Raw genomic sequence first — 21020 nt, forward strand, 5'->3', positions numbered from 1 at the left:
ATGGTGATGCATGCTTGTAATCCCAGCTACTTGGAAGGCTGAGGCAGGAGAATCGCTTGAATCTGGGAGGCAGAGGTTGCGGTGAGCCAAGATCACGCCATTGCACTCCAGCCTGGGCAACAAGAGTGAAACTCCGTCTCAAAAAAAAAACAAAAACAAAAACAAAAAGCAAAAACAAACAAAGAAACAAAATGGTATGTCTTCAAGAAAAGGTATGAATGTTCACAATAACTGGGTAAGGATTGAAAAGTGTTCCTCCGCTGGGCACAGTGGCTCATGACAGTAATCCCAACACTCTGGGAGGCTCAGGCAGGAGGATCGCTTGAGCCCAGGAGTTAGAGATCAACCTTGGCAACATAGTGAGACCTTGTCTCTACAAATAATTTTAAAAATTAGCCCAGGCAGCCGGGCACGGTGGCTCACGCCTGTAATCTCAGCACTTTGGAAGGCCGAGGCAGGCAGATCACGAGGTCAGGAGTTCGAGACCAGCCTGACCAACATGGCGAAACCCCGTCTCTACTAAAAACACACAAAAAATGAGCCGGGTGTGGTGGTGCGCGCCTATAATCCCAGCTAGTCAGGAGGCTGAGGCAGGAGAATTGCTTGAACTCGGGAGGTGGAGGTTATAGTGAGCAGAGATTGTGCCACTGCACTCCAGCCTGGGTGACAGAGCAAGACTCCATCTCAAAAAAAAAAAAAAAGGAAGAAAAAAAGAAAAAAAAAATAGCCCAGGCATTGTGGCGCGTGCTTGTAATCCCAACTACTCGGGAGGCTGAGGTGGGAGGGTTGCTTGAGCCCGGGAGTTCAAGGCTGCAGTGAACCATGATCAGACCACTGCACTCCTGCCTGGGCAACAGAGTAAGACCCTGTCTCCAAAAAAGGAAAAACAGAAAGAAAGAAAGAAAATTGTTCCTCATTAGATCAGGTCAGGTTTTGCAACCAAATAGTGTCTATCTTGTGGGAAAACCATCAGTTTCCAGAGCTTTTTGTTCTCCAGAGTTTTGGATAATGGATTGCGGACAGTGGAATAAACCTCTGAGCAGTGATAAGGATAAGACCCTGCCAGTGTAAAGGCTGTGTGAGAACAGGGATTGGTGAGCACTGAGTTGCTCAGAAATAGGGCAAGCATTGTTTCTAGTGTTAGAGCCCGAGGCCAGAAGCAGTGGCTCATGCCTGTAATCCTAGCACTTTGGGAGACCGAGGTGGGAGAATCACTTCAGCTCAGGAGTTTGAGACCAGCCTGGGCAACGTAGTGAGAGCTTGTCTCTATTTAAAAAAACATTTTTTGTAATAGTGTTAGAGCCCAGAGAGCCCAAGGTCTGATTCTGTGTTCTGCAATCCCAAGGAAGTCCTAGCCCTAAATGTTGGCCTTCAGTTTCCTGGTTCTGAAGAGAGGGGCCAGTCAGCACAATTGTACATGAGGAATAGGAAAGTTTATTTCTGGGGGACTGGCAAGATGAATGGATGGCTCCTGGGGTGCAAGGCTGAGTGACATTTGTAGACACTTTGTTTGTATTTATTTTTTAGTAGAGACAAGGTCTCGCTATGTTGCTCAGGCTGGTCTTGAACTCCTGATCTCAAGCAATCCTCCTGCCTTGGCCTCCCAAAGTGTTGAGATTACAGGTGTGAACCACCGCACCTGGCTAAGTGTGTTATTTTGAGCAAGTAATTTCCCCCAGCTCAGCCTTAATTTCTGCATTTAAGACATGCATCTGGTCTCCTGGAATCAGGATCCCAGAGTTACCCTGAGGGACACACTCTCCAGACTAGATGTTGTTTTTATTCTCATCTCATTTGATGTGGGGGAGAATCATAACTGGATGGCCAGGAGGATTCAACCCAAGGGCCTGCCTGCTCTCTCTGCCAACACAAGGCCCCTCAAAACTAAGGAAAGAGCTCCCCTCTTTCAGCCCCGCTTGCCTGAAGAGTGAATGAATAGTGGAAGGGATGAAACATACTTTTCCCAGTGATAAATATGTGCTTGCCAACTCTGCGAGGACACGTCTGAATTTCTGAAACAAGACAAACCTGGTTCCGCTTCAACGCCTTTGCACTTGCTATTCCCCCTGCTGTCAATGCCCTTCGCTCAGTGCTTCATATACCTGGCTTCTAGTCATTCAGGTTCCAGCTCAAGAGTTATGTTTTCAGAGGCCAGAAGCCCACCATTATCTCCCACAATATAACCTCCTTTTGCTAGCTTCATAGCTTCATGACTCTCACTTCTCTCTGAATTTATTTATTTATTTATTTAATTTTTTTTTTTTTTNTTTTTTTTTTTTTTTTTTTTTTTTTGAGAAGGAGTTTCGCTCTTGTTGCCCAGGCTGGAGTGCAATGGCATGATCTCAGCTCACTGCAACCTCCATCTCCCGGGTTCAAGCGATTCTCCTGTCTCAGGCTCCTGAGTAGCTGGGATTACAGGCATGCGCCACCACACCCAGCTAATTTTGTATTTTTAGTAGAGACGGGGTTTCTCCATGTTGGTCAGGCTAGTCTTGAACTCCCAACCTCAGGTGATCCACCTGCCTCGGCCTCCCAAAGTGTTGGGATTACAGGCATGAGCCACATGCCTGGCTTTTTTTTTTTTTTTTTTTTTTTTTTTTTTTTTTTATAGATTAGGTCTCACTGCCATTCCAGCTAGAGTGGAGTGGTGCAATCATGGCTCACTGCAGCCTTGACCTCTGGGGCTCAAGTGATCCTCCCACCTCAGAGTCCCAAGTAGTTGGGACTACAGGCATGAGCCACCACTCCCAGATAATTTTTAAGCTTTTTGTAGAGACAAGGTCTCTCTACGTTGCCCAGGCTGGTATCAAACTCGTAGGCTCAAACAATCCACTCGCGTCAGCCTCCCAAAGTACTGGGATTACAGGCACAAACCACCATGTCTGGTTGTTATTATTATTATTATTATTATTATTAGAGGCAGATTCTCGCTCTGTCACCCAGGCTGGGGTGCAGTGGCGTGATCTTGACTCACTGCAACCTCCACCTCCTGGGTTCAAGCAATTCTCTGCCTCAGCCTCCCGAGTAGCTGGGATTACAAGCACCTGCCACCACACCCGGCTAATTTTTGTATTTTCAGTAGAGATGGTGTTTCACCATCTTGGCCAGGCTGCTCTTGAACTCTTGACCTTGTGATCCACCAGCCTTAGCCTCCCAAAGTGCTGGGATTACAGGTGTGAGCCACCATGACTGACCTGGTTTTTTAGTTATTCATTTTCTTGTCTTTTTTGTCTGACATCTGTCTACCCTCATTACATACATCAGCTACACAAAGACAAATTGTATGTCTTGTTCCTCCAGCATCTCCACAGTACCTAGCACAGTGCAATGTATACAGTTGGGTTTCAATGCAGGTGAAATTAAGAGGACAGACTTGGGAATCAGGCCTTGATTAAATCTTGCTTTGATCCTCCTCTCTCAAGCTATCTGCACTCCCTGGGCCTCACTTTCCTCCTCTGTGAAATGGACATATTCGGATCGTTGAGTAGATGTGCAACTATTGTAGATGAAAATAAATATTGCAATAGAGCCAGTAACAGGGATAAAACTAAGTACATGGTGGCCGGGGTTACTATTATTAGTCTCTTGGGTGTGACTGTATTTATAGGACTGGGGCTCTTGAGCCCTATGCTAACTTCTGAAGAACCACATCTCCACCAGGCTCTAAGTCAGGGGTAGCTGGAAGCCACCCTGGCACACTTCCCCACAATGTCTATCTACAGCTCTAACCACTCAAGTGTTCACCTCTTCACTCTCCAGCTCGCAGCTTGTCTTCACCGTTCCTCTTTCCTCTCCAAGGCCACCTGGACTCTCGCACTCGGATCCTTTAAATTATTTCTTCCTTCCCCGTCCCCTCCCCACAGGGGCGAAAGTTGCCTATTCCGTCAGACCACAGCTTCCCTCCTGGGGGGGGGATGGGGCTGAGTGCTCAGGATGTGGTGACAGCGGAGGTGACTGGACATTTCTGTCCTCTGCCAGTGCCTTCCTTGCGGCTACCCCGGTTGGAGTCCCGCTGGCCATATAAGCCCTGGCTGCGGGGCTCTGTTCGCAGGGTGAAGGAAACTCTGGGCCTCTCCCGTGCGGGGAACGCCCAGTATGTGGCGAGTGCACACAAGCCCGGCTGCAGTTCTTCACCATGTACGGAAAATGGGGGCACGGCCCAAAGGTTCTAATAACCTTTTTTAGCCCGGCCCGCCCAGGGGCGCTGACTCACACCTTCCCCGCTCCGCCCCAAAGGGGGATCCAGGGCCCCAGCCGATGCCCGGAGAGTGGTAGCCTACGTGCCAGCAAAAGCTGGCAGACTAGGCCGGAAATGGGAGACCAGAGGTCCCTGGCGAAGGAAGCCGCCCTGCTTCTAGGCTTCTAGCCTTGCTATCCCGACGTCAGTTGAGGGTCTGGATGATTCCGAGACAGGACTGTGGATACATTGGTGCAGTCCCGCCACGACAGGCTCACCTCTGCATTCTCCATGCCATGCACAATAATTTATGTGTGAGACCCTGTACACCTCCAAAAAGGTGAAATTGATGAATAAGGAGAGGAGCAGGAGACGGGGAAGAGAAAAACAAACCACGCCAGGCTGAGGACCAGCGGAAGCAAAGATCCATGTGCAAGCAGGAAAGCAGCAGCATGAAGCTAGTTAGCGATTACTCGAAGCAGGATCAACCCACCTGCTCCTTTACAGAGTGGCCTGGGCAGCCCCACCCCGCCTCGAGCGCCTGGCAAGTCAAGACCAGATCGAACCATTTTATTACCTCTCCCTCCCAGAACCAGAAGCGCAGGCTAGCCGGGCTGGAAGGGTCGTACCACTGACGCTGCAAGGGGAGTGCGGGCAGAGCCACTGCGCAGCGGGAGGGGGGACCAGACCAAGTGGAAGCTCTTGGGGAAGTGCCAAGTGCCCGGCGGCCACACGCGCCGGATCCAGGTTGGGCGGTAACTAGTGAGCCCCGCGCCGTCAGAGGTAGGCTCAGTGCCTCCGCCTTCCGGCTGCCATCTCCTGAGCGAGCTGCGCTGTCCCCCGGACCCCTAGGGCCCGCGAGAGCCGTTCCTCGCTGGGCACTAGCCAGGGCCCCGGGGAACCCGGGATCTGGTCGTTGGGATCCTCAGTGCAGCGCTCAGGAGGAGAAACCGTGGGGCCATCGGCGACCGCCTCTGGACTAGGCTCTGGGCTGCCCTGGGTCTTCTTGAGCGTCGTCCGGGATGGAGGGTGCTGAACTGGGGAAGTGCTGCTGCTGCTGCGACACCCCGTTACCTCCGGCCCTCCAGGATCTGGGCTGCGATCTAGCCATGACGGGACTACGGATTAGACTGGGTGGTGAAGTAGGGAAGGGAAATTCGGGCCTTTGGCGGAGGGTAGACAGGAGAACCCAAAGGCTGCGGGAGATGAGACCCTGGCCCTTAGAGAAATCTCCCCTCGAGGCCTTCTGGGATCGGCACCACCCCTCACAACGCCGACACCTCCTTTCCCGAGACCCCTCCCCTCCTGGATCCAGAACATGCCCCTCAGAAATCATTTCCCACAATCTCCAAAGGAAATCAAACGCCTCTCATCTAGGATCCCTTGCTCTCTCCTCTCTCATCCCACCTCCGTTGACTCCCAAACCACCAACCCTTTGTTTTTCAGAACTAGACTCCCTACCCTCTGGATCCCCATCCAGTTCCCCCCCCAACCCCAGTGGATCAGAACGCTAAGATCCATTCTGCCTTCCCCTCTGAGAACTAAGACCCTTCCTTCCAAACACTTGCTTTTATCCTAGACCCCTTCCCTTCTCTCTCCCCAGTACCTGGAAAGCCCACCCTCTGAAATTCCTATCCTTGAGACTGACACCCCTCCCTGCCCCTGCTTTATTCCTATCCTGGGACCCTGTGCCCCTCCCTGCCCCTACTTGTGAGAATACCATGACCTCCTGCAGACCCTCCCCAAAGAGATCACCAAACCCTTCCCACCCAGAATCTCAGCCTCTCCACTCTGTGAACCTCTCTCTTCTCCTCACTGATCTCTGACTTCTCTCCCCTGGGAAACCCACCAACTCCTTTTTGGGGCTCTCCCACCCTTCGAGACTTGCCAGGGTGGGTCTCCAGAGGCCGACGAAGAACCAGGTGGAGCTGGGGGCCTCCAGCTCGGATCCGATCCACGGCCTGGGCATGGGTGAGGCCCTGCGTTGACTCTCCGTTGATGTGGAGCACAAGGTCCCCGACCTGGAAGAGTGCAACGCAGTCGTGTTGGAAAAGCAAAAGGAGAGCACCCAAACAAAGGCAGGGATAGCACCAACCAATGGAAGAGTCTTCAGGGCTCACCTCCAAACGACCACAGCGCTGTGCTGGACCATCCTTTAGCAGCCCGCGCACGGCCAGTGGAGTGTCCCCAGAAACATCCCGGCCCCCACCTAAGGTGAGGCCAAAGCCTGCGTAACCGCGGACCAGCTCCACAGAGAAATGACCAGAGGCCTGGGATGGCTTCGGAGCACTACGTGCCTTACCCTGGATCACTTGGGGAGGCGCATTACGTGTCTCTAACCAACGGTGCTGGAATAAAGGACACTGGTGTACATAGTTTGCCCTGAGGCAGGTTGCCTCCAATAGAAGGATAAGATGTTACCTGGGGCCGGTGATCCACAATAGTGGCATGAGGCAGGCGACTATCTGTGACCTCTATGTCCGCAGAGTCCAGCACGCTAACAACTGGGGGAAAAAAGCGGTGGAGAGGGCTGTCGGGGGACATGCCATGGAAACTACCTAGGACCTGTTCCCTGAGTTAACATTCTAGCCCCATCTACTTGCCTCGCCCCTGCAGCTCATATACAAACTGGCCCACCATTTAACTACGCACCATCCCCTCAAGTAATCTTAAAGGCTCTCAGCCCAAACAAATAACTGTTCTGACCCCACCTTCTTAACAAACAATCCTGGGCTCAGCCATGTGAATAATCTTCCAGGCCTTCCTATCTCCCTCTAACAACACGCAGAACACATCCCTCAAGTAACACCATTCGGCCCACCCTGGAGAATGCTACTCCAAAATTCGGCTCCTGAACCTTCCATAGCAAGCCCTCTAATTAGCCTCTAACCCACATCCCGTTCCCGACATCTCAAGCCCCGCCCCCATGTCACAATAGGCGCCACCCCCGTGACTCACATTTCAGGCCTGCCCCTTCGCTGCGTCCCCACCCCTCAAGCACTCTCCAGGCCCCGCCTCCCCATAAAGGACCCTCGAAGCCCCGCCGGCCAGAACGGGGATCCACCTTCGCACTCTCAACTAATGCAGCCCTTGCCTACTGTGATAACCCTCAAGGAATATTCTAGAATAACCCCAAGGCTCCTCCCACTCGAAGCACCCTCCTATCCCCGCCCCCCAAATCGCGCCCCTTGGCCCCACCCAAGGCAGGCAGTAGTTGCTGACCGCCCAGGCCTGCCCCTCTGAACCCAGCTCCTCTCCGAACCCTCCCCCAGCGGAGGCTCAGCGCCCGTCACGCACCCTCCTTCCGGCGCAGGCGCAATGTGGCGCCCGCCCTGCGTACCAGCGCCGCCACATCGACCGCAGCTCGCGCCGCCAGGGGGCGCGCGTCCAGCCGCGCCAGGAGCTGCCGGGCGCTGGGGCCGGCGAGCCGGGAGGGGCCGCGGCCTGCGCGGGAGAGGGGACAGGTCAACGCCGACCCTCGGCCTCGGCCAACCCCCACGCTTCCGGACGCTCGAAGACCTAGAAATGCCCTCAGGATATCCGGCGACCCCTGACCACTCCCTCGTTAGTTCCGGAGGTCACTGCTGTCCCTCCCTTCTCACGCGATCCCCTACCATCGCGGGTAGCCGGTGCACCCCCGCCTGCTCCCACGGTGTCCCTGGAGATCGCTGTTTGACTGCAACAGTCCTGGACTCCTCCGAACACCATGTGAGGTCCTCGACTGCCCCCAATCACCCTGGATGCCCAACTCCTTGCCCACGATATCTCAGGGGACCCCGTTTCCCCAGATATCCTGGGAGAACACGGCCTGACCCCGTAGCCCCGGAACCCCCAATTCTCCCTCTAAGTATCCTAGGCAACCCCTGCTTCCCCCATGAATTCCCTCAGAGGGCCTGTTCCCCCATGGCCCACGTACCTCCAGAGTCCCCTCCACAGGTCCCCAGGGGACCCCAGTTCCCCTCCTCCCAGTTCACTACAGACCCTGAGTGCCCAGGTGTCCCCAGTGACCACGGGCAGACCCCTCCCCGCACATCTGCACATCTCCCTGGAGACTTCTGAGATCCCCTCCCCTGCTCTGGTGCGCGGCCCTTTCGCTCAGGTGTGCGTGTGGGTTGGGGACCTCGAGCCCAGCCTCCATCGCTGGGCCCCTTCCCCCTGCCACCGCCACTTAGGCGCCAGAGCCGCTCTGTTTACCACCTGTCAGAAGGAAAAGGTGTGGAGCAGACAGGCGGGAAGAGGTGGCGGCGACTCGCCCTGTCCTTCCCCAACACCTCTGATCCTTGTACCTCCTCTGCTGCCCCTAGGGTCCGCGGCGTCCCCTGTGCGCGGCTCCATGGCCAGTAGTCCGCTGGGTGGACACAGGGCAGCCAGCTATGAATTTTGAGCTCTGGGGCGCGCTCACCTGGCGGCCCGCCCAGGCCCTGGAGGCTGAGGCTGGCAGGTCCCGTGCCTGGCTCCTGGACCCGTGCGATGACCTACCTGGCGGCCAGCAAGGAGGCCTGGCTGTGGGAGCCAGCAGGAGTGCTTGGCCTCACTCTGCTGCAGGCACCGCACTCTGTCAGCTGAAGGTCCTAGTTAGAATTTAAAAGCCTGACTATACCAACTGTTGCTGAAGATATGAAGGAAATGGAACTCCTATACCGCCGGTGGAAATGTAAAATGATATTGCAACTTTATTTATTTATTTAGAGACAGAGTTTCGCTCTTGTTGCCCAGGCTGGAGTGCAATGGCGCGATCTCAGCTCACTGCAACCTCTGCCTCCAGGGTTCAAGTGATTCTCCTGCCTCAGCCTCCTGAGTAACCGGGATTACAGGCAGGCACCACTACGCCCCCCTAATTTTGTATTTTTAGTACAGAGGGGTTTTCTCCATGTTGGTCAGGCTCGTCTCGAACTCCCCAAAGTGCTGGGATTACAGGCAAGGCCCGCCTTGGCCTTCCAAAGTGCTGGGATTACAGGCGTGAGCCACTGCGCCCAGCCTGCAACTTTAGAAAACAGTTTGGTGGTGTCTTTAAAAATTAAGCATACACATATGAGCCAGCCATTCCACTCCTGCGCATTTATCTAAAAGAAAGCATACATTTACATAGCCTTGTCTTACAAATATTCATAGCACCTTTATTTCTTGTCTTATTCATTTAGAACTACTGTAACAAAATATCATAGACTGGGTGGTTTAAACGACATAAGTTTCTCACAGTTCTGGAAGCTGGAAAGTCCAAGATCAAGGTGGTAGCTAATTTGTTTCCTGTTGAGGTCTCTCCTTTTGGCTTGCAGATGCTTGCCTTCTTGCTGTGTCCTCACATGGAATTAAGAGAGTGAAGGAGAGTAAAGGCATGAGAGAGACACACACAGAGAGAGGCAGAGATCTCTCTCTTCTGTTTCTTACAAGGCCACAGTCCTGTCTGATTAGGGCTCCACCTTAATGACCTCATTTTACCTTAATTGCCTCCTAAAGAAGCTATGTTCAGATACAGTCACATTGGAGGTTAGGGCTTTAACATATATATATTTATGGCTGGGTGCAGTGGCTCACGCCTGTAATCCCAGCACCTTGGGAGGCTGAGGCGGGTGAATCACCTGAGTTCAGGAGTTCAAGACCAGCCTGGCCAACATAGTGAAACCCCATCTCTACTAAAATATACAAAAATTAGCCGGGCATGGTGTCAGGTGACTTAATCCCAGCTACTTGGGAGGCAGAGGCAGGAGAATCATTTGAACCTGGGAGGCAGAGGTTGCAGTGAGCCAAGATCGAGCCATTGCACTCAAACCTGGGGGATAAGAGTGAGACTTCTCTCAAAAAAACAAAACAACAACAAAATATATATACATATTTATGGGTGGACACAATTCAGTTCATAATATTTGTTAATATCCAAAAACTGGAAATAACCCAAATGCCCATTAATAGTTGAATGAGGCCAGTAATTGCAGCACTTTGGGAGGCTGAGGTGGGAGGATCTCTTGAGCTCAGGAGTTGGAGACCAGCCTTGGCAACATAGTGAACCATTGTCTCTATTTTTAAAACGTAGAAACATTGTCTCTATTTTTAAAATGCTAATGCCTGTAATCCCAGCACTTTGGGAGGCTGGAGGTGGAGGCAGGAGATTGTTTCAGCCCAAGAGTTCAAGACCAGCCTGGGCAACATAGTGAGACCCCATCTCTTAAAAAGAAAACAATTTTCAATGAAAAAAGTAGGTGAATAAGTTAACAAACTATGGTATACTCATACAGGGGAATACAACTCAGCAATAAAAAACAATGAAGGATTTGGATGGATCTCAAAAATAAGTATGGTAAAAGAAGCCAGACCCACCCTCCAAAAAAGCACATGCTATATGATTTCATTTATATAAAAATCTAATAAAATGCAAACTGATATACAGTGACAGAAAGTGGATTAGTGGTTGCCTGGAGGGAGGGGGCCAAGAGGGCAGGAAAGAGGAAATACAAAGGGCAGGAGAAAACTTTTGGCAGAGATAGTTATACTCAGTATTTCTTTTCTTTCTTTCTTTTTTTTTTTTTAAGTGACAGGGTCACATTCTGACATGCAGGCTGGATTGCAGGCAAATCATAGCTCATTGTAACTTCAAACTCCTGGGCTCAAGGGATCCTCCTGAACAGATAGGACTACACGTATGTGCCACAATGCCTGGCAAATTTTTTACATTTTTGTAGAGACTGGGGCAGGGGGATCTCACTATGTTGTCCAGGCTGGTCTTAAACTCCTGGCTTCAAAAAGTCCTCCCACCTCTGTCTCCCAATGTGCTGGGATTACAGAGGTGAGCCACCACACCCAGCCTGTTCAGTATCTTCACTGTAGTGATTGTTTCACTGATATAAACATATTCAAAACCTATAAAATTGAAGTCAATTATAGCTCAACCCCTTAAAACTTAAAATAGCTGGGTGTCATGGCATGCACCTGTAGTCCCAGCTACTTGGGAGACTGAGACAGGAGGATCACTTAAGCCCAAGACTTCAAGATTACAATGAGCTATGATCATGCCACTGCACTCGACTCTCAGTGACAGAGCAAGACCCTGTCTTTTGAAAAATCAAATATAAATTCTGAAAACAGGCTGGGCATGATGACTCACGCCTGTAATTTCAGCACTTTGGGAGGCCAAGGTGAGAAGATAACTAAGGCCAGAATTTTGAGACCAGCCTAGCCAATGTAGCAAGACTTCGTCTCTAATAAATAAATAAATAAATAAATAAATACAATATTTTGTTAAATTAATGAATTGGGTGGGACTGTGAGAGAAATTAACTTAATCCTTGAATGACGTGAGGCTAAAAGGGGTAATTGGGTTTTTAAAAAATGATGCTGATAATTATTATTATTTTTTAGGTGGAGTTTCGCTCTGTCACCCAGGCTGGAGTGCAGTGGTGCGATCTCAGCTCACTACAACCTCCATCTCCTGGGTTCAAGCAATTCTCATGCTTCAGCCTCCCGAGTAGCTGGGACTAAAGGCACCCACCACCACGCCCGGCTAATTTCTGTAGTTTTGGTAGAGACAGGCTTTCATCATGTTGGCCAGGCTGGTCTCAAACTCCGTCCACCTCCGCCTCCCAAGGTGCTGGGATTACAGGCGTGACCCACTGCGCCCAGCTGGGTAATTGGGTTGTATTCATAAATGGACGAGGCTAAGAGGGGCATTGGTTTGAATCCACAGTGGGGCAGGGCTAAGTGAGAGTTTGCTCTCCCATAGTGTGATTGTAATCAACATTAAAGATAAGCACCTCCACTGCTACCAAATAGCTTGACTAGGCACAACACCAGCAATTTGGAAGCTTTGTTCCGAACTCTCTTGACAATCTTACCATGCATATCTCATCACCCCCACTTCCCAGAAGGGTACATTGAGGTGTCAGACAATGCAGTGGCTGGAGTTCCTCCCTCATGTCTGCATCCTCTCTACACCCCCAACCCTGCCAGCAGCCTTGGTGACATATGCACTACTCTCTCCGCCCCAGTCCTTGCCCCTGCCCCTGGAATTTCCGCCCTGCTGGTGTCAGCTCTCTCAGTGAACACCTATCCAGCATCCTGAGCCCCCACCCCTGTAATTCACGTCCCCTGAGGACATCCTTGGATCCCTTCATTCCTTCATGATTCCTCAAGCCTGAATACCTCCAAGCCTGAAAGCAGTTTCCCATCCCCAGACCTTTGAGTCTCCCATCCAGTTGGCAAGCTCCCTGATCGATGTTAGTAGATTCTGCCTGGTGCTTGGATGCCTCCCCTCACCATCCATCTGTCCTCAGCCCTTGGACAATGCCCCAGTCTGCAAGACCCTCCCATTCATGGAGCTACAGAGCCTCAAGTTCTCCTTCACAGTGTGTAAGCACCTCACTCTCACATCCACAGGTTCTTAAAACCTGGAGCCCCAGATTGGAAGCTGCCCTCTCCAGATTCAGGTGTGGAAGTCTCAACAAGAACTAGGAGGAGTAGTGAAGGAGGTCCAGGGTGTCCCCCATTAGAAAAGGTCAGGTCAGAGGTGAAAGAGGCAGGGGACTGCAGGTGGAATGAAAGCAGTAACTGTTCAGCCCCTTTCACCTACGAGGATACTGGGCCTCTGAAAGGTGAACCAGAGAGGCTGCACAACCAGCCAGAATGGACATTAGGACACAGTGTATCCACAGCCCATAGTGAAATAGTCACTGACCAAGTGAGTGTTGTAGGTAAGCTGCCTGAAACTGGTGTTGGCTTGCTGCAGGGACCTGGGCAGGTCCCTGAGCCTCTCAGACCTTACATTTCTTATTTGGCAAAGTAGTGGTGAAAGGCCCTCTCTCACTGCAATCCCATTCCTCCTTCCACTACAGTCACACTGTGTCCGCATGCTCCCTGCTTAGGGCTTATGTCTCCAGACACTCCCCTTTCCAGACACAGAAGAGGCCTCGTTCCTCCACTGACATCAGCTAGTGTCCTATCTAACTCCAATGCATTCATTCAGAGCCTCCTTGATTTTGGGTCCCACCTCTCATTCACTCTCCAAGGGACCTGCTCTCTGCAATCTTTCTTTCTTTCTTTCTTCCTTTCTTTCTTCCTTTCTTCCTTTCTTCCTTTCTTCCTTTCTTCCTTTCTTCCTTTCTTCCTTTCTTCCTTCCTTCCTTCCTTTCTTCCTTCCTTCCTTCCTTCCTTCCTTCCTTCCTTCCTTTCTTTCTTTCTTTCTTTCTTCTTTCTTTCTTTCTTTTTTGAGAGGGAGTCTTGCTCTGTCACCCAAGTTGGAGTGCAGTGGATCTACCTCAGTTCACTGCAACCTCCACCTCCCAGGTTCAAGCGATTCTCCTGCCTCAGCCTCCCGAGTAGCTAGGATTACAGGCACCCACTACCATGCCCAGCTAATTTTTATAATCTTAGTAGAGATGGGGTTTTGCCATGTTGGCCAGGCTGGTCTCAAACTCCTGGCCTCAAGTGATCCGCCTGCCTTGGCCTCCCAAAGTGTGATTACAGGCATGAGCCACCGTGCCCAGCCTGCCCTTTCCAATTTTTGAGTCCCATAACCTCATAATGCTCAGAGCACCAAACCATTCTTTGGCTCCAAAAGCTCAAACAGTACTCAGTCCCACCACACATTTCCAGTTTCCCAATAGGGACAGTGGGAGATAAACCTCCCCTGCAAATACACTGAGTGCCTACTATGTGCAAAGCTCTGGTGGAGATTGCAGAATTCCCTAGTAAACTCAGGGTCCAGTTCTGCGTCCCTGCTTTTAGTTGTCAGAGGTCAGACAGTATCCTAATTTCTCTGGGTTTCGACTTGCCCTTCCTGTGCTGGAATAACAGCATCCTGGGGTGGAAAAAGGAGCCAGTCCAGCGTCCTCAGCTAACGGAGCTAGGCCTCCTTGCTGGCCGCCAGATAGGCCACCCCGCAGATCCAGGAGCCAGGCACGGGACCCGCCAGCCTGTTTCCAAGGTCTGAGCGGATCACCAGGTGAGCGCGCCCCAGAGCACAAAACTCGTCGCTGACTGCCCTGCGTCCACCCGGCCGACAACTGGCCATGGAGCGTGAGGGGAGGAACAGCGGCGACCTCCGAAACTATCGAGGGAGTGGCCAGGGGTCGCCGGGTATCCTGAGGGGCATTTCTAGTCTTCAAGCGTCCGGAAGCATGGGGGTTGGCCGAGGCCGAGGGTCGGCGTTGACCTGTCCCCTCTCCCCCGCAGGCCTGGGCCCCTTCTGCCCGCAGGCCCCAGCGCCCGACAGCGCTTGGCGCGGCTGGACGCGCGCCTCCTGGCGGCGGAAGCTGCGACCGACGTGGCGGCGCTGGTGCACAGGGCGGGCCATTGCGCCTGCGCCCCAAGTAGGGTGCGTGACTGGGACTGGGCCTCCCAAGGGGGCAGGTTCGGAGAGGAGCTGGGTTCAGAGAGGAGCAGGCCTGGGGGGTCAGCAGCTACTGCCTTGCCTTGGGTGGGGCCAAGGGGCGCGATTTGGGAGGGCGGAGATCGGAGGGTGCTTCGAAGGGGAGGAGCCTTGGGGTTATCCTAGAATATTCCTTGAGGGTTATCGCAGTAGGCGAGGGCCAGACTAGTTGAGAGTGCGGAGCTGGATCCTCTTTCTGGCCGGCGGGGCTTCGAGGGTTCTTTCCGAGGAGGCGAGGCCTGGAGAGTGCTGGGGCGAGCACGCGGCGAAGGGGCAGGCCTGAAATGTGAGTCACGGGGATGGAGCCTAGGGGCCCATGGGGGCTGGGCTTGCGATGTCAGGAATGGGATGACGGTTAGAGGCTAATTAAAGGGTGTGCTCTGGAAGGTTCAGGAGCCAATTTTTTTTTTCTTTAATACTTTAAGTTTCAGGGTACGTGTGCACAACGTGCAGGTTTGTTACATACAACATGTGCCATGTTACTGTGCTGCACCCATTAACTCATCACTTACATTAGGTATATCTCCTAATGCTATCCCTCCCCCTTCCCCCCACCCCACGACAGGCCCTGGTGTGTGATGTTCCCCACAAGAGCCAAATTTTGAAGTAACATTCTCCAGGGTGGGCCGAATGGAGTTTGCGTGTGTGTGTGACCATATTTGGAGATAATCCTAAAGGTGTTATTTGAGAAATGTTTTCTGCGCTTTATTAGAGGGAGATAGGAAGGTAAGGTGTTCAAATGGCAGGACCCAAGATTATTTAAGGAGGTGGAGCTCTGGGGATTACTTGAGATGAGGGTGCGGAGACAATTTAATTGGAGACGTGGCTCGGATGTAAATTCAAGGAGCTGCTGCTAGAAAGTGAATTTAAAGGGCAGGACTGAGATAATTTCTATGGAGAGTCCCAGCCGCTTTCTCCGCCTCTTCAATCCCCTAGCCTGCCTCTTCAATCCCCTAGCCTTTATCGTTCTGGGCTGTAAGGACAATAATGTCATGGATAGTCGCCTGCCCCACAGACCCCCTCACCTTTCATGCAGAGGTTCTATCATGGCAAATACAGCCAGACATGAAAACCCTTGGGTACTTTTCGGGAACTGTGAACAGTACCTGACTCTGGAGTCTGCCTTAATGAACCTTGGGGGCAGGAGGCTTGCAAGGGTATGGGGAAGGATGGAAGGTGAAGAAGGGCAGTGGACAAAGCTAGGCTGAAAACATAGCACAAGCCCTGAGCCAATGTGGAGAATTGGGTACGACTCCAAACTCTGGTGCTAGGCAGCCTGGGTTCAAGTCTGACTGCTACTACCAGCGTCCTCACCTTCAGTATGTTATTAAGCTCTTTGTGAAAAGCTTAGCTGCAGCCATACAAAAGAATGAGATCATGTCCTTTGCAGGGACATGGATGGACTTGGAGACCATTATCCTTTACAAACTAATGCAGGAACAGGAAACCAAGTACTGCATGTCCTCAGTATAAGTGGGAGCTAAATGATGAGAGCACATGAACACATAGAGGGGAACAATACACACTGGGGCCTATTGGAGATTGGAGGATGGGAGGAGGGAGAGGATCAGGAAAAATAACTAATGGTTACCAGACTTAATACCTGGGGGATGAAATAATCTGTACAATAAATCCCCATCACACATGTTTATCTATGTAACAAACCTGCACATGTATCCCTGAACTTTTTTTCCTTGTTTTGAGATGGAGTCTCAGACTGTCGCCCAGGCTGAAGTGCAATGGTGCCATCTCGGCTCATCGCAACCTCTGCCTCCTGCCTCAGCCTCCTGAGTAGCTGGGATTACAGGCGCCCACCATCACACCCAGTTCATGTTTGTATTTTTAGTGGAGATGGGGTTTCACCATGTTGGCCAGGATGGTCTCGATCTCCTGACCTTGTGATCTGCCCACCTCGGCCTCCCAAAGTGCTGGGATTACAGGCATGAGTCACTGCGCTGGGCCACCCCTGAAACTAAAAATTTTTAAAAATACCAAAAGAAAAGAGAAAGAAAGAAAAACTTAGCTACTCGAATGTAAACAAAATATATATTTTCATGTTAAGAATCAGAACAACAACAACAACAAAACAAAACCATGTAACCTGTATTTTTCTGGAACAACTTTCAGACTTTTTGTTTGAAATACACGAGGTCATGGGTAGATAATCTATTGTAACCTTTTAATAACTTTTTAACAGATAAATTGAGATATTATATATAATTTACATACCATACAATTCACCCATTTAAAGTATACAATTGGTTTTAGTATATTCACAGGATTGTGCAATCATCATCCCATTGTAAATTTAGAACATTTTTGTCCCCCTAAAAGAAACCCCATGCCAGTCGCAGTGGCTCATGTCTGTAATCCCAACACTTTGGGAGGCTGAAGCAGGAGGATCACTTGAGCCCAGGAGTTCCAGACCTGCCTGGGCAACATAGTGAGACCCTGTCTCTCCTAAAAGTAAAAAATAAAGGTCGGGTACTGTGGCTCACGCCTTTAATCCCAGCACTTTGGGAGGCCGAGGTGGGCAGATCACAAGGTCAGGAGATCAAGACCATCCTGCCAACATGGTGAAAACCCATCTCTACTAAAAATACAAAAATTAGTTGGCCGGGCGCGGTGGCTCAAGCCTGTAATCCCAGCACTTTGGGAGGCTGAGATGGGCGGATCACGAGGTCAGGAGATCGAGACCATCCTGGCTAACATGGTGAAACCCCGTCTCTACTAAAAAATACAAAAAAAAAACTTGCCGGGCGAGGTGGCAGGCGCCTGTAGTCCCAGCTACTTGGGAGGCTGAGGCAGGAGAATGGCGTGAACCAGGGAGGCGGAGCTTGCAGTGAGCCGAGATCGTGCCACTGCACTCCAGCCTGGGCAACAGCGCGAGACTCCATCTCAAAAAAAAAAAAAAAAAATTAGTTGGGTGCGGTGGCATATGCCTGTAATCCCAGCTACTCAGGAGGCTGAGCCATGAGAATCACTTGAACCCAAGAGGTTGCAGTGAGCCGTGATCACGCCACTGCACTCCAGCCTGGTGACAGAGTGAGACTCCATCTCAAAAAATAAATAAATAAAAATAAAAAATAAAAATGTAGCCCGACATGATGGCAAACACCTGTAGTCTAGCTACTTCGGGGGTTGAGGCAGAAGAATCACTTGAGCGGGAGAGGTGGATGTTACAGTGAGTCCTGATTGCACCACTGCACTCCAGGCTAGGTGACACAGCAAGACCCTGTCTCAATGGATGGATGGATGAATGAATGAATGAATGAATGAACGAATGAATGAATTAACCCTATACCCTATAGCCTTTTTTTTAGAGAGATGGGATCTTGGTATGTTGCCCAGGCTGGAGTGCAGTGGCTATTCATAGTCGCGATCCCACTACTGATCAGCACGGGAGTTTTGACCTGCTGTGTTTCCAGCATGGGTAGATTCACCCCTCATTAGGCAATCTGGTGGTCCCCGGTCCTGAGAAGTCACCATATTGATCACAAAGTTAGTGTGAAGTTAGTGTGAACACCCAATCAGCGTAGCACACAGCCCAGAACTGCTGGACTCAAGTGAGCCTCCTGCCTCAGACTCCCGAATAGTTGGGACTGCAGGCATGGTCACAGAGTCTGCCCCACAACCTTTAGCTCTACTCCTCCAGCCCTTGGCAACCATTAACACACTATCTCTATGGATATGCTTATTCTCATTTCCTAAAAATTGAATCATACAATATGTGGTCTTTTGTGATTTCCTTCACAAAGCACTATGTTTTTGAGGTTCTATGTTGTAGCCTGTGCCAGTACCTCACTCCTTTATATTGCCAATTAATATGTCTTATATGGATATGCCATATTTTATTTATACATTGATTGGTAAATGAACATTTGGATTGTTTCCACTTTTTGGCTATTCTAAATAATGCTGCCCTGAACATTTGTGTATGAATTTTTGAGCAGACATATGTTTTCATTTATCTTGAGTATATACCTAGGGGTAGAATTGTTGGGTCATATGGTAACTCTAAGTTTAACATTCTGAGGAGCTATTAAACTATATTCCAAAGTCACTGCAAAATTTTACAATCCCACCAGCAATGTATGAGGTTCCCAATTTCTCCAAGTCATCTCTAACATTTGTTATTATCTATATATTTTTTTGAGAGAGGGTCTCAATCTGTTGCCCGGGCTGGAGTGAAGTGGCACTATCTCAGCTCACTGCAAAAAATACCTCCACCTCCTGGGTTCAAGTGATTCTTGCACCTCAGCCTCCTCAGTAGCTGGGATTACAGGTATGCACCACAACACCTGGCTTTTTTTTTTTTTTTTTTTTTTTTTTTTTGTATTTTTAGTAGAGACAGGGTTTTGCCATGTTGGCCAGGCTGGTCTAGATCTCCTGGCCTCAAATGATCCACCCACCTTAGCCTCCCAAAGTGCTGGAATTACAGGCATAAGCCACCACTCTCTGCTTTATCTGTATTTATTTTTTTGACACGGAGTCTTGCTCCGGCCCAGGCTGGAGTGCAGTGGTGCGATCTCACCTCATTGCAACCTCTGCCTCCTGGGTCCAAGCAATTCTCCCACTTCAGCCTCCCGAGTAGCTGGGACGACAGGTGTATGCCACCACACCCAGCTAATTTTTGTACTTTTAGTAAAGATGTGGTTTCACCATTTTGGCCAGGCTAGTCTCAAATTCCTGACCTCAAGTGATCCACCCGCGTCAGCCTCCCAAAGTGCTGGGATTACGGGTGTGAGCCACTGTGCCTGGCCCCTTGTCTGTTTTTTGTTTTTGTTTTTGTTTTTGTTTTTGTTTTTTTGAGACGAAGTCTCGCTCTGTCACCCAGGCTGGAGTGCAGTGGCGCAATCTCGGCTCACTGCAAGCTCCGCCTCTCGGGTTCATGTCATTCTCCTGCCTCAGCCTCTCTGAGTAGTTGGGACTACAGGTGCCCACCACCACGCCTGGCTAACTTTTTGTATTTTTAGTAGAGATGGGATTTCACCGTGGTCTCGATCTCCTGACTTCGTGATCCACCTGCCTCGGCCTCCCAAAGCGCTGGGATTATAATCGTGAGCCACCGTGCCCAGCCCCTTGTCTGTATTTTTTAATATAACATCCTAGTGGATGTGAGGTTGCATCTCATTGTGGTTGATTTTCATTTTCCTAATAAATAATTATGTTTTTACATGCTTTAGATAAATACGTTTTGATAGGGAGAACAATAAGCTCTCAAAGATGTTCATCTCCTAATCCCCAGAACCTGTGAATATGTTACCTTATCTGGCAAAAAATACATTGCAGATGTGATTAAGGATCTTGAAATGGGGAGATTATCCTGGATTATTGAGGGGGCAATATAGTCAAAGGAGTTCTTAAAAATAAAAGAGGATGGCCGGGCGCGGTGGCTTAAGCCTGTAATCCCAGCACTTTGGGAGGCCGAGACGGGCGGATCACGAGGTCAGGAGATCGAGACCATCCTGGCTAACACAGTGAAACCCCGTCTCTACTAAAAATACAAAAACTTAGCCGGGCGAGGTGGCGGGCGCCTGTAGTCCCAGCTACTCGGGAGGCTGAGGCAGGAGAATGGCGTGAACCCGGGAGGCGGAGCTTGCAGTGAGCTGAGATCCGGCCACTGCACTCCAGCCTGGGTGACAGAGCGAGACTCCGTCTCAAAAATAAATAAATAAATAAATAAAAAAATAAAAGAGGATACAGGAGAATCAGTGAAGAAAATATGACAAAGGATGAAAAGGAAATGTGAAGCAAGGGTAATAGAGAAAGATCTGAAGATGATGCAGTGCTGGCTTTGAAGATGGAGGAAGTACTGGCCAGGCACAGTGGCTTATTCCTGTAATCCCAGCACTTTGGGAGACGTAGGCGGGCAGATCACCTGAGGTCAAGAGTTTGAGACCAGCTTGGCCAATATGGTGAAACCCCGTCTCTACTAAAAATACAAAAATTAGCCGGGCATGGTGGCACACACCTGTAATCTCAGCTACTCGGGAGGCTGAGACAGGAGAATTGCTTGAACCCAGGAGGCAGAGGTTGCAGTGAACAGAGATCTCTCCATTGCACTCCAGCATGAACAATAAGAGTGAAACTCCATCTCAAGAAAAAAAAAAAACACACAGAAGAAGAAGAAAAAGTGCAGTGGCTCACGCCTGTAACCCCAGCACTTTGGGAGGCCAAGGCGGGCGGATCATGAGGTCAGGAGATCGAGACCACGGTGAAACCCCGTCTGTACTAAAAATACAAAAAATTAGCCAGGCCTAGTGGCGAGCACCTGTAGTCCCAGCTACTTGCGGGAGGCTGAGGCAGGAGAATGGCATGAACCCGGGAGGCAGAGCTTGCAGTGAGCCGAGATCGTGCCACTGCACTCCAGCCTGGGCAACAGAGCGAGACTCCATCTCAAAAAACTTAAAAATAAAAATAAAGGCCCCCCATGCTTTGGTAACACTAATGAACACCAAAGGACATCATTGGCTAACAAATGCT

General features: G+C 50.5%; 1 protein-coding gene across 3 annotated transcripts; it reads right to left on the reverse strand.

The window, feature by feature from the left end:
- Window positions 1-3226: 3226 nt before the first annotated feature.
- Window positions 3227-8584, reverse strand: MAGIX (MAGI family member, X-linked). Of its 3 annotated transcripts, XM_025372659.1 has the most exons (6): window positions 8464-8559; window positions 7475-7621; window positions 6599-6681; window positions 6298-6525; window positions 6027-6198; window positions 4733-5295 (listed from the first exon to the last, which is right to left on the reverse strand). In XM_025372659.1, exons 1-6 carry the CDS (start codon window positions 8510-8512, stop codon window positions 4967-4969), a joined length of 1008 nt encoding a protein of 335 aa, XP_025228444.1. In that variant the 5' UTR covers window positions 8513-8559; the 3' UTR covers window positions 4733-4966. The 3 variants fall into 3 exon arrangements, with proteins under 3 accessions (XP_025228446.1, XP_025228444.1, XP_025228445.1); XM_025372661.1 differs by lacking the exon at window positions 6298-6525 and having other exon boundaries at window positions 3227-5280; XM_025372660.1 differs by lacking the exon at window positions 6298-6525 and having other exon boundaries at window positions 8464-8584.
- Window positions 8585-21020: the final 12436 nt, after the last annotated feature.

This window comes from Theropithecus gelada, chromosome X (assembly GCF_003255815.1).
Source record: "Theropithecus gelada isolate Dixy chromosome X, Tgel_1.0, whole genome shotgun sequence".
Taxonomy (NCBI): domain Eukaryota; kingdom Metazoa; phylum Chordata; class Mammalia; order Primates; family Cercopithecidae; genus Theropithecus; species Theropithecus gelada.